Here is a 15,572-nt window from a genome sequence, read left to right as displayed (position 1 = left end):
TTGACTACTACATGCAACAAAAGCAGCCATTGCCAATGTGTACACAATAGGAATTCTGTGTCAAATAGAGACAATGCTTTAGATCCAGAAATAAATTACTTCGGCAACAGTATTGCTTAATTTAATTGTTACATTTATATTTATCAAAAAAGTAGTAGTCAACAGCACAGAAGACAGAAAAAACAAGTTGAATATCTTTACTAGATGAAAAAGTAAATATAAATTTAACATTATGTTTAAGGCCATAACAGCAAGCCAAAATAATAGAGGAATATTGAACAGATACACATTAAAAACTCACTTTTTAATAAATTTATCTGTTCAGATCTCTCTTTAAATATGCCTATAAGATAAATAGATGAATTGGAAAATGAAATCTGGTTTGGGACTTATATCAGTGGTGGGGTTCATTTTCTTTTACTACCAGTTCTGTGGGTGTGGCTTGGTGAGCATAGCAAGGGAAGGATACTGTAAAATCTCCATTCCCGCCCCACCCCAGGGGAAGATTACTGCAAAATCCCCATTTCCTCCCGATCAGCTGGGACTCGGGACGCAGAGAATAGATGGGGTGGGGCCAGTCAGAGGTGGTATTTACCAGTTCTCTGAACTACTCAAAATTTCTGCTATCAGTTCTCCAGAACTGATCAGAATCTGCTGAATCCCACCTCTGACCTGTATGAATGGAAAGCCATCTTATCAGGCAAGGAATGATAATATAGAAACATCCTATATTGCATTCCTGTTCACTGAACAGGAAGTTTAATTAATTTTCCAAAGCCCATTCAAGTCTGTGAATCTATGAGATTATTTTGATGTTTCATTCATTTTTAATTCTCTTTCTCAGGTCCAACTGATCTCAGTATGAAGAGGCAGCTAGCAAGCACTTCCGGGTCTTCTAGCAATACGAGCTCTAGACCTCAGCTGAATCCAACTGAAATTAATGCAGTACGACAACTGGTTGCAGGATATAGAGAATCAGCAGCATTTTTATTACGTTCTGCAGATGAACTGGAAAACCTTATTTTGCAGCAGAACTGAGACACACATTATTATCTTGCTGATCTAGTTTTATCATAGAATTTCCACTGATGACATTTTGATATTTCGGAGCAGATCTTTTCATGTGCTGCGGTCTTGTTGACAAGTTGATTTCCATTATGCCACACTGTTCTCAGTGTACTCGATGTGTTGTGGTTCTCCAAGCGAACTTGGATCTCTGACATTTTTAAGCTCCTTTGTAATACCAGTTTAGTTTGTTTTCATGTGTCAGCATCAATAGCAAAAAAAAAAGTCAGTAGAAGTGTTAACCCATTCCAACGTGGACAGGAACAACATATATGCTGGAGTTTCAAATTTGATTCAGAATCCAAGTGCAATATTAATGGAATGTGCTACTGATTCAATGGACTCAAAGCTGCATTATATGGCAAAATGTTGCCAAAAGCCCTGATATTAACAGGATGTTGTTGCAATGAAAAGGATCTTGTATTTTAAATAAAATGTAATTTTTATAGGAAAAAAACCAAGAAAAAAAAAGGCTGGTTCACGTTCTAAATTGATCATTTTTACTTTGGTAAAATTTTTCACTGATTTTTCAAATGAAGTTTTGAGGAGCTGTTGATAAGCCCTCCTCAATGAAATTTTAATCCCTTCTCCAATTCATCTCTGTCCTCAAGGCATATTTTTCACGCAAATCAGCCATTCCCTTGTAGTTTCCTATCAAACGTTTGTGGACTTACTTCTGCAGGAAGCAGACGTTCCTGAACTCATAGCATTTTTTGCTTCTGTTTCATAAGGTGTTGCAACTTATTAGTAGTTGATCAAGCTGTGAGAGATATTTTCAAAAGACATAGCATTAATTTTGTTTTTAAAGGGATTTCCTACAAGCCAGCTCATTTAACTCCAGGATTGCTGCTGCTGTCTTGTACAAACCCTTCTAGTAGTGAATGGATGTAGATGACTGAATGTGAAGAGGTTGCAAGTGACAATCGGAAAATTTGCACTCTTGTGTATATTTCTTTTCTTTCTTTCTAAATGAATATGTAACTCAAAAGGGCCATTGACACTTCTGATGTGATTTTATAGTGCTTATGCTAAACTAAAAATTGTATAAAAATGGTAAACGATAAAAGTTGCCATTTAAATAAAATGTCTTTCCCTTGAACTTCCCTCTCCCCTCCCCTCTTCCCCATCCCCATTTCTTACTTTAGGATGTCAGATACACATCAGTGGTGTTTGCTGTGTGCTAAGGAAAGCTTATTTTTATGTATTTAGAGAGAAGTATTTTACTTCGGGCTTATGTAATATCTGTTTTGTTGATTAGCTTTTGTTAAATAACAAGTTCCTTGTGCATTCCTAAATTTGCCTTATTTTTGTGTACAATTTTTTATGTACTTTGGTTTTTCAACAATGAGTTTATGGCATCCAGTGATATTTTATATCTACTTGTTACATATAGTTTTTCAAGTAATGACTGTGGTTGTGACAAAGTAATGTGCACTTTTTTCTTGTAACTGGACATTGCTATGCTTTTTCCCTTTAGTGTTTCTAGAATTACTGTTGCATACAATTATGTTTTTAAAAGAGAACTTTTGTGATACTGTTGGTGAATATCAGTGTGAAAAAGCCTATTGAAATGAGTGTTTTGGAGATACCTAAGTACACAAGCTGTCAAGTTGTAGACTCAATTGTTCACAATTTAAATGAAATTTAAAAAAAAATGAGGGCTGGGGGAACAATTTTCAGTTTTGTTTGGGTGAATAAACATCTGTGTTTCAATGCATGCTTGTGAAACAGTGTTTAACATAAAATTTTGTCTCTTCTCTCAGGGCAATTTAAATTCAAATTATAAAAAAAATAAAATATTCATCTGAACATAATGATGGTTTAGATAATCAAATAGAAGCATGCTTTGCATACATTTTGCTGGCATCATTGCCTGTATTTCAGTGAAATTGTTTAATTGCCTATGGAACTTTTTTTTAACTTATTATATCTCACAAGTAGATGGCGAAGATTTGTAAAATACCTAGAAAAAATCCTAATCTCTGCAGTACTGCAGCACAAACTGGTATAGTGCTGGTATTAAGGCCCTGAAAACTTCCCTAGCAATCCAAACTTGGTAAAATAAACATCATTATTTTAAAAGAAACAAAGAAAAAAATGTGTGCCCAAATAAATGCTGACAAGAAAGGGAAGGAAAATTACAATGTATTACTATGTATTTTGAAGGTTAAATGATAACATTGCATTAGAAAATGTAGATACCACCCAATCCTCTAGATACATCAAAAGCCACAAAAGCCACCAGCAGTTCAACTTTGATTAATATAGCCAAAATATTTGCCTTTCTTTTGTTTAATATGTCCATCACTCTGTACCTGCAGCAGTCAAGTTACTTTCTTGATCCCAGTTGCATGAACAAGGACAGGAAACCAAGGTGTGAACAAAATTTGCCACCTGTTGCCAAGGGGTGGCAAATTTGCTTCACATATTGGAGAACTGGTGGCTTGACATGAAAGAGTAACAAATAGATGAACTCTTGTCAATCATTGTTTAGTAAGATACTACATAATGCTATGCAAAAAGTTTCAAGTTTCAAGTTTATTGGATTTATATGCCGCCCCTCTCCGAAAACTCGGGGCGGCTAACAACAATCATGAACAATATACAATAAAATCCAATACTAAAAGCAAATTAAAACCCCTTAATATATAAAACCAAACATACACATAAACATACCATGCATACGAGGGTCACATAATTCCTTTAATTTTCTTCATGGAAAGCTCTTTGGCCTTCCCTGTTGTTAGCTAAAAGTGTTAGCCATCCAACTATAAGTTGGCAGTAAATCATAGTGGAAAGAAATTTGCTGCTCCCATGGTTTGTATTCTGCCTTCATCATAATTGTTTTGAGTCACTACCAAACAGTGATATTCTTATGTACATGCAGCAAGGAAAGCAATTAATTGATTCCTCCAGCTTTATTGTCCTCCTTCAATATGTCAAACTGTTGACATATTGTATGCAAACATTCCCCAATCACATCCTTGGATCAGAACTGAGCTGGACTATCCATTGAGAACTCCTAAGTTGCTGCTTTCCATAAACCTTCTTTGGACATTTTGTTTTAATCCAAGCTGAATAAAATTACAACAGAGAGAGAAAGAAAGAAAGAAAGAAAGAAAGAAAGAAAGAAAGAAAGAAAGAAAGAGAGAGAATAAGAAAGAGAGAATTCAGAATCACAAAGTAGTCACAAGCAGCATGTTTATTTAGGAATTCTCTTTATGTAAATAACATTGCAGAAGGGTGGCCTGGAAATCCACATAAATAAAGAAGGTGGGTTGGGTTCCACTTACCTTCACCACCAATTTGCATCACGCCGTTTCATGTGCATGTGCTCGATACGCTCACATGTATTGCGCAATTCTTCTTTTGCGCATGCTGAGTACCTATAACAGGCCAAACATAGCTGAGGAGCTCATCAGTTGTGGTTCAGGTGAAGGAATAAAGGTAAGTATAAACCCGGTGGCGGTCGGTCCCTTTTTCTAGCAGCAGCAAAGGAAAAAGCTTCCAAACAGTAAAAAATCCACAAAAAAAGATGGCGGTGTTCACAGAACTGCAACCGACCAAACTGGATCCTGTTCTGTCCGGCTTGGTTATTTCTCAATAATTAATCCCCAATTAAGACTTGGAAGTAAAGGCATTTATTTTCAAAGAAACGTGCTAGAAACAGTGATGAGATCATGGGCATGCAGGCCAACTGCAAATTCAGGCGTTATCAGCAAAGTCACTAGCCTGCCAAAATGGGATCATAATTCAAAGTAATTACTTCTCGGTTCTGACAGCTTTTACTCACTCACTACATTCAAGACCAGGATTTCAGGATCCAAGAGGATTAGGAGAGGCTGTTATGCTGCAAGGCTTTGCTCTACATATTGAAATGTTGAATCTCCACACCTTTTTACCCATAAATCCTCATGCATACTGTTTGGGTGTGGTCAACTCTTTCTTAGAGATATAACTCTCTAGACTGTCTTTCATAGACTCACCTTCTAGAACTTTTCCCATAAAGATATTCCTGTCTGCTTCGTGACCTTCTGACCCTGGCTTTTAATAGGGGCTCCTGATCCCCAATGTGCCCCTCCTCCTCCTCCTCTGAGTCAGATATTACCCGAATTGGGGTTTCTACAGTCTCTGGTAGTTCTCCAGGTTATACAGGTTCCAACTCTCCCTCACTCTCACTCTCTGACTCAGTTGTCAAGATTACTGGCCTAGGGTAACAACACGGACCTGGTTCATCCTCCTCAGAGACTAACTGACCTGGGCGTGGACCACTCACAACAGATCCGTGACACCATCATGTCATCACCAGCAGGTTGCTACCAGTTCGAGTGATCTGGTCCAAACCGGGAGGAACCCACTCCTGCAACAACTGTTGTTTTACAGATTCATTTTTGTTCTAACAGGAGCCAATGAGGAGAAGAAATGGGGAACTGGACCTTTTCCATCCTGATATATTGTTTCAGTCCCTTCTGAATGCATTTCCTTTCACTATTCTACTATTTCTAGCTTCCAGCAGCACTTCTCAGGCACTGCTGTGTCCAGCTACTTAAGAGGTAACAGCAACAGGGTAGTAGCATAGAAACATAGAAAATTGACGGCAGAAAAAGACCTCATGGTCCATCTAGTCTGCCCTTATACTATTTCCTGTATTTTATCTTTGGATGGAAATATGTTTATCCCAGGCATGTTTAAATTCAGTTACTGTGGATTTACCAACCATGTCTGCGGGAAGTTTGTTCCAAGCATCTACTACTGTTTCAGTAAAATAACATTTTCTCACCTTGCTTCTAATCTTTCCTCCAACTAACCTCAGATTGTGCCCCCTTGTTCTTGTGTTCACTTTCCTGTTGAAAACACTCCACTCCTGAACCTTACGAATATTTAACATATTTAAATATTTTGATCATGTTCCCCCTTTCCCTTCTGTCCTCCAGACTATACAGATTGATTTCATTAAGTCTTTCCTGATATGTTTTATGCTTAAGACCTTCCACCATTTTTATAGCCCGTCTTTGGACCTGTTCAATTTTATCAATATCTTTTTGTAGGTGAGATCTCCAGAACTAAACACAGTATTCCAAATGTGGTCTCACCAGCGCTCTATACAGCGGGATCACAATCTCCCTCTTCCTGCTTATTATACCTCTAGCTATGCAGCCAAGCATTCTACTTGCTTTCCCTAACACCTGACAGCACTGTTCACCCATCACTACCCCTAAATCCTTCTCTTCTGAAGTTTTTGCTAACACAGAACTGCCAATACAATACTCAGATTGAGGATTCCTTTTCCCCATGTGCATTATTTTACATCTGACAACATTAAACCACAGTTTCCATTGCTTTGACCACTTATCTAGTAAAGCTAAATCATTTGCCATATTACAGACACCTACAAGAATATCAACCCTATTCCACACTTTAGAGATGCTGATCAGGGGCGGATTGCCATTACTGTCACTACTGGTGTGCTGCATGCACAGCTTCAGTTCTCTTGCATGCGCACAAATGTGTCTCAGTGTGTTTTTGCTTCTGCGCATGCTCAGGAAGCAAAAACTTGCTGAAATCTTGTGAGAAGATGCACACAAGGGGACATGTGCATGCATAGAAGCAAAAAAATGCCAAAATATATATATCTCTCTCTCTCTCTCATGTCCCCTTGCAAGATTTTGCTTCTGTGCATGCACATGACATAAAATACACTGGGACGCATGAGTGCGTGCAATAGAAGCAAAGCTGCACATACAACACACCATGAGCTACCAGTGTGCCATACACTACTGTAGCCTTGCCCAAATCAGCCTGAACTCAGATTTTCTGAGTCCTCTGAATGAATGTTGGACAAACTAGGACTATTTTACACAATTTGCTGCTCTTATTCCATGCTCTCTGATAAGAGGGAAATCACTAATGATGATGCAGCCATGATTTAAGCCTAAGCTTGTCTTGAGGAGATGATAATGATAATGATAATGATAATGATAATGATAATGATAAAGATAATGATAATGATAATGATAATGATAATCATAATAATAATAATAATAATAATAATAATAATAATAATAAAAAACACAGCAAACGAGATCACTATGCTGGATTTCATATTTCATCACCCGTTGGGCGCTTCCCAAGGACCTAGGACTGCATGATGTAATAATTAATAATAATAATAATAATAATAATAATAATAATAATAATAATAATTTATTAGATTTGTATGCCGCCCCTCTCCAAAAACTCGGGGCAGCTCACAACAAACATAAACAATGTACAAATCCAATGTTCAAAACATAATTTAAAAACCCTTGTAATAAAATAATCACACAACCCAATCAAACCATACATAAACCAAGTAGTTAGGGGAGGTGTCAATTTCTCCATGCCTGGCAGCACAAGTGAATTTTCAACAACTTACAAAAGGCAAGGAGGGTGGGGGCAGTTCTGATCTCCGGTGGAAGTTGATTCCAGAGGGATGGCTGCCACAGAGAAGGCTCTTTCCCTGGGCCCTGCCAGATGACATTGCTTAGTCAACGGGACCTTGAGAAGGCCAACTCTGTGGGACCTAGTCAGCCGCTGAGATTCGTAAGGCTTCCTAAGCTTTGAAAATGTTTTTGGCATTCTCATCCAGTGGTTTATCGAACTCCAGTGGCTTCTCCTACTCTCTTATTCAATTGCAGTTGGTGTTGTAATAGACATGCCCATATCTCGTCATCACTCCGCGACTGCATTGTCTGCCAATCTGTTTCTGGACACAATTCAAAGTGTTGGTTATGACCTATAAAGCCCTGCATGGCATAGGACCAGATTACCTCCGAGACCGTGCCTTCTGCCGCATAAATCCCAGTAACCGATGAGGTCCCACAGAGTTGGTCTCCTTAGGGTCCCATCGACCGGTGGGACCTAGGGGAAGAGCCTTCTCTGTGGGCGCCCCAACCCTCTGGAATAATCTCCCCCCCAGAGATTTGCACTGTCCCCACCCTCCTTGCCTTCCGAAAGAGTTTAAAAACTCATCTTTGCCGCCAGGCCTGGGGGTTTTAGATCTTCCCCCCTGACCAATGAATGTTTCTTAGTATGATTGTCGAATGAATTGTTTTTTAAATCAAAATTAAATATAAATATAAATATAAATATAAATATAAATATAAATATAAATATAAATATAAATATAAATATAAATATAAATATAAATATAAATATAAATATAAATATAAATATAAATATAAATATAAATATAAATATAAATATAAATATAAATATAAATATAAATATAAATATAAATATAAATATAAATATAAATATAAATATAAGCGGAGAGGGGCGGCATATAAATCCAATAAATCTAATCTAAATATAAATATAAATTCATCAATTGACATGATGAATTGACATCAATTGACATCAATTTTTCAAAGAACCTTTGAGCTTGACTGTAGTGCTGTTCAGTGATATCTATTGTATTACAGTACAATAGTATAGATTAGTGTAATACAAAGGCATTACTGTAACACTATATAAGCTTTATAAGTGCAAAATAATCAAAGATTGCCACAATGAACCTTCTGCTCCACATATGGTTACCTTCTGTGAAGGAGGTAATATGGAATAGTTTCCATGTGAAAAAAAGCTATAGGTAACTTAACAGCAGCTGGTATTTATTTCAGAGTCAACAATTCTATAAATGCCTTTCTACTAGGAAATATGTGAGATGTGGGTCAACCCGCAGATGGATATAGCCAAATCCCACAGAGTGAACTTTTATTATCGTGCTGCCTATTTAAATCAATATTCTAGAAAGCATATAACAACAGAAGGCTCATTACCATCATTTAAGCATCCAATTTTACTTTCTCATTCTAAATGCAATTTTCATGCATCCAGATATGAAATTACGTTCTATGGCAGAGATAGAAAGTCCATCTGGACGTTAAATAAATCTTTAGTGTTGCTAGCAACTGCTAATTGGTCATTGTTTGCAATGCGTTAGACATGCAATGGGATCTTTAATGGATGAATAGCAATTGTAATACAAATGACAATCTAACAGAAAAATTAGCTCATTAATGAGCTGAATAGTATTGCTGGTACTAGTAAAATGTAATATACATGTAACAGCAGTTTATTTAGTCTTGCTCATATGTTTCTGTAAACCCACACAAGCAAGGTTGAGTTCCGGCTTTACTTTTTTCAGAGAAGTCTTACCATAGATTATTGATTTTTTAATTTCTTTTGTGGATAGTCCTTTTTTTTTTAATAGATTACCCCCACAAGAAAAATATCCCATATTTTCTCCTATAACAAGGACACAAAATTAAAATACTGTTTCCTTCTTACTCAGTTTGTAATTGTATGTATGCATGTGTGTATGTGTGTATATGTGAATCAGGCGGGAGTTGCCGCTCCCACCACTACCGGTGCTGTGCATGCGCAGAAGCAAAAAATCACCGAAATCTCACATGCACACGCGTTTCCTTGCTAGATTTTGCTTCCTGCGCATGTGAAGAAGCAAAATCTCACTCGAATGTGCGCATGAATGCATGCCGGAGATTTTTGCTACTGGTACAATGGCATCAACTGTACTGCTAGGAACCCGCTACTGATGTGTATATATGCAGGGGTGGGCAGCAGGCAGGACGGGGTGGAACGCAGTTCCAACGGCAGAAATGAAGATGTGTGTGCAGCTTTAGCTGATCGGCGGCTGTCACTTCCTGAATTACTGGTCTCGGCTCGGCTCTCCTTTTTTTCCCCCTGCATCTGCGTCTGCGCTCCTTGCTTTTTTCCTCTTTCCTCCTTCCTGGCCTCGGATGAGCTTCCCTCTCTCCTGCCCGGCTCCCCTCCAGCCTCAAACGGCCACTTCCCGCCTGAGGTGCAAACAGAAGGCGTGGGTGGAAGTGGCGCTGGCAGCATTTATGCTTCTGGCAGCACCCGTTCACCTAGCTACCCAGCCTGAGACAGGGGGCAACCCAGGAAAGAGAGTGCGGGAAACACGAAGCAAATTGTCACCCCAGCGAGCGACACTGATAAGGTTGTAAGTCGAGGACTTAACAGTTCACTTGAACAATGACCTGGTCACATGGCTGGCAAGCCACTCCTACCCAGTCACATGACCATTAAGCCACACCCATAAAATAAGCCACACCCACAGTGTGGCAGTAAATTTTTTGGCTGCCCATTACTGTATGTATATATATACCAGTGAAGGGCTACCAAACCTTTTACTACCACACTGTGGGCGTGGCTTATACAGAATGCCCTGCATTTCTTTCAACTTCTTTCAGTGCAAATTGGGTGCTCTGGGGTGGAGCTCCAATTTTGCTACCCCACTGCATTCCCCCCGTCTGGCCAACAGCTCACCCCTGGTATGTATGCATAGCTTCTGCTATTTTTACAATGTTATTACTGGCCATTTAGGTAATGTCTATTTGCTTCCTTAGCTGCTCTTATAAGTTTGGCCTTCTAAGATTCTCTTCCAGGAGAACAAAAAGGACATGTCCTATGCAGTTAAACACTCCTTCCATTCAAAAAACAAACACAGCCAGCAGATGGCAATGAGAGCTGTAGATACAATTTGAAATGTATAAACTTTTGTGGGCTTCCTGTTACAACACATGTCAGTGTTTTAATTGTGGGGTGTACAGTGGTACCTCGAGATACGAGTTTAATTCGTTCCAGACCTGGGCTCTTAAGTCGAGCAGCTCTTATCTCGAACGACTTTTCCCCATAGGAATTAATGTAAATAATTTTAATTGGTTCCAGCCCTCAAAAAACTCACAAAGTTAGTCTAAATTATGCAGAAAGACATGTTTTTAATGAAGAAATGTACATGTACATATAAATGAATAATGAAGTTTCTTTCACTTAACTTGTAAACTTTCTTAAACTTTTAAATTTACATATGTTCAACTTCTCTGCCACCCAATCCTGTAGGACAGAGGTCCCCAACCCTTTTTGCACCAGGGACCGGCTTTAAGCGATCAAGAGAGGAATGGGTGAATGAATGGACGGAGGGTGGGAAGGAAGGAAGGAAAGAGGGAAGGGACAGGAACAGAGGAAGGAAGCAAGGAAACTTATGAAAGGGGAGAGTAAGAGAGGAATGAGTGAAGGGAGGGAGGGAGGGAAGAAGGTGGGAAGGAGAAAGAAAAGAAGAAATAGAGGAAGGGAAGGTAAAAGAGAGAAAGAAAAAGAGCAAGAAAGAAAGCAAGAAAGAAAGGGGGAAGGGACAGGAACAGAGGAAGGAAGCAAGGAAACTTATGAAAGGGGAGAGTAAGAGAGGAATGAGTGAAGGGAGGGAGGGAGGGAAGAAGGTGGGAAGGAGAAAGAAAAGAAGAAATAGAGGAAGGGAAGGTAAAAGAGAGAAAGAAAAAGAGCAAGAAAGAAAGAAAGAAAGAAAGAAAGAAAGAAAGAAAGAAAGGGGGAAGGGACAGGAACAGAGGAAGGAAGCAAGGAAACTTATGAAAGGGGAGAGTAAGAGAGGAATGAGTGAAGGGAGGGAGGCAGGGAAGAAGGTGGGAAGGAGAAAGAAAAGAAGAAATAGAGGAAGGGAAGGTAAAAGAGAGAAAGAAAAAGAGCAAGAAAGAAAGCTGCAAGCACCCCCCCGAGCCCCCCAGGCCGGCTGCAACCTTTTAAAACACGCGCGCCGCTTCGCAGCTGTCTCCTGAAGCCGAACGCGGAAGTTAGCGTTTGGCTTCAGGAGACAGCTCCTTGGCGCTTGTATCTCGAATTTGGGCTTGTAAGTAGAACAAAAATATCTCTCCCCTCCCAGCTCTTATCTCGAGTTGCTCTTAAGTAGAGCAGCTCTTATGTCGGGGTTCCACTGTATATTCTTCTTCTTCCCTCAGGTTCTATCACTTTTAAAATTTTATGAAAGAATATATATTTCTGCAGGAATATCTATGCCAGTCAAATAATGGACAGCATAATTATATACCAACAGATATGGGCTCCTCCCCCTCTTTTTAGCTTCTATTCTAATTCAAAATCTATTTTCTGTAATATTGAATCTATGTAAGGTAGCACCTTAGTTTATCAGCATTTTTTACAGATACCATATTACATTGCATTTTGGGCAATAGCTTCCTAATGGGCAGTCTTCAAGCTCCAGTTTTTGACACCCATTAATAATTCTCTAACATGATTTAAACCTTAATCAGAAGATAAACACAAGTGCCATAAGAAATCAGAGAAAAATACAACTTTCTTTTTCCTTTGCTTTCCCCCACTATCCACTTTCCTTTTCCCTTCTCTAATTTCCCTAATATTTACTTTTTATTCTTTGTATGTCATATTATAAACTAATAAAAAATAATATTAAAAAACCCCTTAATCTGAAGATAAAAATAAGTGCCATGAGAAACTAGACAAAAAAATATACACCCTGTCCTTTTTAGCACAGGCCATCCAAACAGTGCAGAACTTTAATAAACTGCTCTATTTGGGGATGCTTTCTGATTGTCTTCTAATCTGCTGTCCCAAAATGATAGTACATTTATATTCCTTTACATCAGGAAACTGCAACTCACAAAATATCTATATGCATTATTTTATTCCCAATACTGCTGGGCCTTCTTTATGACTTATCATTTATGGGAAGTGCTGTGGTCAAATACTTCTTTCCCTCATAAAATGCCCTCTGCCTTTGCTGAAACTGAAACCCTGAGAGATGACTTTCTGAGGTGTGGATCCTTACTAATCCTAGTCTTAAAAGAGAGACATTGACCATTCTGATCAATGGTACTTTCCATATTCCCCCAAACCTAAGTACAGTGATACCTCATCTTACGAACTTAATTGGTTCCGGGACGAGGTTTGTAAGGTGAAAAGTTTGTAAGATGAAACAATGTTTCCCATAGGAATCAATGGGAAAACAATTAATGTGTACAAGCCCCAAACTCACCCCTTTTGCCAGCTGAAGCCCCTGTTTTTGCGCTGCTAGGATTCCCCTGAGGCTCCCCTCCATGGGAAACCCCACCTCTGGACTTCCATGTTTTTGTGATGCTGCAGGGGAATCCCAGCAGGCAAAAATGGGTGCTTTGCTGGCAATGGAAGTCCGGAGGTGGGGTTTCCCAGCGAGGGGAGCCTCAGTGAAATTGCAGCATCACAAAAACACGGAAGTCCTCAAAACCTCACCTCTGGACTTCCGTGTTTTTGTGATGCTGCGATTTTGCTGAGGCTTCCCTCACTGGGAAACCCCACCTCCAGAGCCAGCAAAGCACCCATTTTTGCGCTGCTGAGATTCCCCTGCAGCATCGCAAAAACACGGAAGTCCAGAGGTGGTGATGGAGGGGAGCCTCAGGGGAATCCCAGCAGCACAAAAATGGGTGCTTCTCTGGCAACAGAAGTCCGGAGGCGGGGCATCCCAGTGGTGGAGGCTTGGGTTTGTAAGGTGAAAATAGTTTGGAAGAAGAGGCAAAAAAATCTTAAACCCCAGGTTTGTATCTCGAAAAGTTTGTATGACAAGGGGTTTGTAAGACGAGGTATCACTGTACTCTGAAATTGTCTACACAATTGCTAAATTGTGTGCCTAGGCAAAAAGGTTTTGTTATAAGAAGACTTGACAATGGAAGTAGGTTACTTATTTAATTAATAAGACTGATCTCAGATTATAGTTAGCTTTTATGATCTGGTATTGGACCAAAATAAAATGTTCATTTTTTAAAATAGTGTGGTCTAATCTTCTACTACAACTGAAGGATACCATCTTTCTATAGATCTGAATACTTTTAAATTGGTTGGCAAAATTCCTGAAAATGACTTAGCTATGACTGTTAAGTAGCATAGCATTATAAGAACATTTGTGTAGACAACAGGATGAGGATTCATTTATTATTTTCAATGTCTGCTTAAAGTAGGCTATAAATCATTGTAACAGCTTATGTTGGAATGAAATAAATTTAAAACTGTAACCAGAATTAAAAGAACCCCACCAGTATAGGTTTCTGAAACTATAAAGTTACTGTGAGGTGGCATTTTAATATTTTATTAATAAACAGTTTAGTTTATCAAAGAAAAAGAAAAATGCACCTTTTTTCTTTCAATAAATAGGAATTTGACTAATGGAAAATTGTCTGCCATGCTTTTATACATAATCAATAGGCTACGGCCTTTAGAGTTTAAAAAATGAATTGCATTTCAAAAGAGGAGTAAGTTAAGCTTTGCATATAAATTTTTCATACTGGCTGTGTATTAAACTTTTAGATTACTTAAAATGGAACTTGTTCAATTATGTGCTTTGAATACTGACAATTAATTAAAATGTATGAAAACACAGGTAAGGTAACAACAGTGAGAAAAACTTGGTAAGTCATCAGTTGCTTGTTGGAATTAACTTTAAGCAAAGAAGAGCTACAGTAACTGTCCAGCTTTTTTCATATAGAAGTTCCCATGAAATCAGGTTAGCATCCACCCTGCTAGGATTTCAGAAGGCAATTTGGGAATGATATCCTAGAATGTCATCCTTCCTCCAGGGACAGTGTTTGGTAAGTGGTGTTTCGACAATCCTTTGATACATGAGGTCATTATTTAAATATTGAATATAGCTTATGTTCTTTACTTGTACTGATTTAGAAGTGTAAAATGACTAGAATTATAAGATAGATAGATAGTTAGAGACAGAGGGATATTTATGGGGGATAATTTGTAATGATTATAACAAATAACTCCAATTTATAAGTTCTATAATGGTTTATATTCCATAAACAAAAGTGTATCCAGGAAAAAGGATAGATCTCACCAAAATATCGATTGTACATTCAGGGAATTTGACAATACCAAATAATAAAATTATTTATTTATTTATTTATTTATTTATTTATTTGTTTGTTTGTTTGTTTGTTTATTTGTTTATTTATTTATTTATTTATTAAATTTGTATGCCGCCCCTCTCCGCAGACACAGGGCGGCTCACAGCAACAGAAAACAATATATAATACAAATTCAATAATTAGAAAACTAAAAACCCATAATTTAAAAAACATGCACACAACATACCATACATAACAGTATAGGCCTGGGGAAGTTATCTCAGTTCCCCCATGCCTGACGGCAAAGGTGGGTTTTAAGAAGTTTACAAAAGGCAAGGAGAGTGGGGGCAGTTCTAAACTCAAGGGGGAGCTGGTTCCAGAGGGTCAGGGCTGCCACAGAGAAGGCTCTTCCCCGGGACCCGCCAAAATTAGCCAAATGTTATATACCTGACATAAAATATTTAGGAAAGCTGGGATCTATTCTGCTACTGATGTATCAGGGATTTTTTAGAAAAGGGCCTCCAAGGGGCTTCCTTCCTGCAATACCTTATGAGGCTTTCATAACAGTTATTTGGAAAGCAGCAAAACACTAAGAAATTTTGCAATTTATCAACCAATATGTTTGACAAAAACTGATTCAAAGATTTGTCAAGGAGATCACAGAACTTATTACCTTCAAAAATTCATTAAGCAAAACCTGGTTTTAAGGTTGACGAACTTCTTGATACTATCAGGTGTTTAAAAATTCAGTTGCACTGTATGCTGACAAAA

General features: G+C 38.3%; 1 protein-coding gene across 2 annotated transcripts in view; it reads left to right on the top strand.

The window, feature by feature from the left end:
* Positions 1 to 2,782, top strand: part of NOL4 (nucleolar protein 4) — a 140,338-nt gene extending 137,556 nt beyond the window's left edge. For both annotated transcript variants that reach the window (XM_070749153.1, XM_070749152.1), the window contains one exon: positions 845 to 2,782. In XM_070749153.1, coding sequence (XP_070605254.1) covers positions 845 to 1,038 — 194 coding nt within the window. In that variant the 3' untranslated portion in view covers positions 1,039 to 2,782. The remainder of the gene's footprint in view (positions 1 to 844) is intronic.
* The last annotated feature ends 12,790 nt before the right edge of the window (positions 2,783 to 15,572 follow it).

This window comes from Erythrolamprus reginae, chromosome 3 (genome assembly GCF_031021105.1).
Source record: "Erythrolamprus reginae isolate rEryReg1 chromosome 3, rEryReg1.hap1, whole genome shotgun sequence".
Taxonomy (NCBI): Eukaryota; Metazoa; Chordata; class Lepidosauria; order Squamata; family Dipsadidae; genus Erythrolamprus; species Erythrolamprus reginae.
The sequence above is the reverse complement of the archived record's forward strand: the minus strand, read 5'-3'. Positions and strand labels throughout refer to the sequence as shown.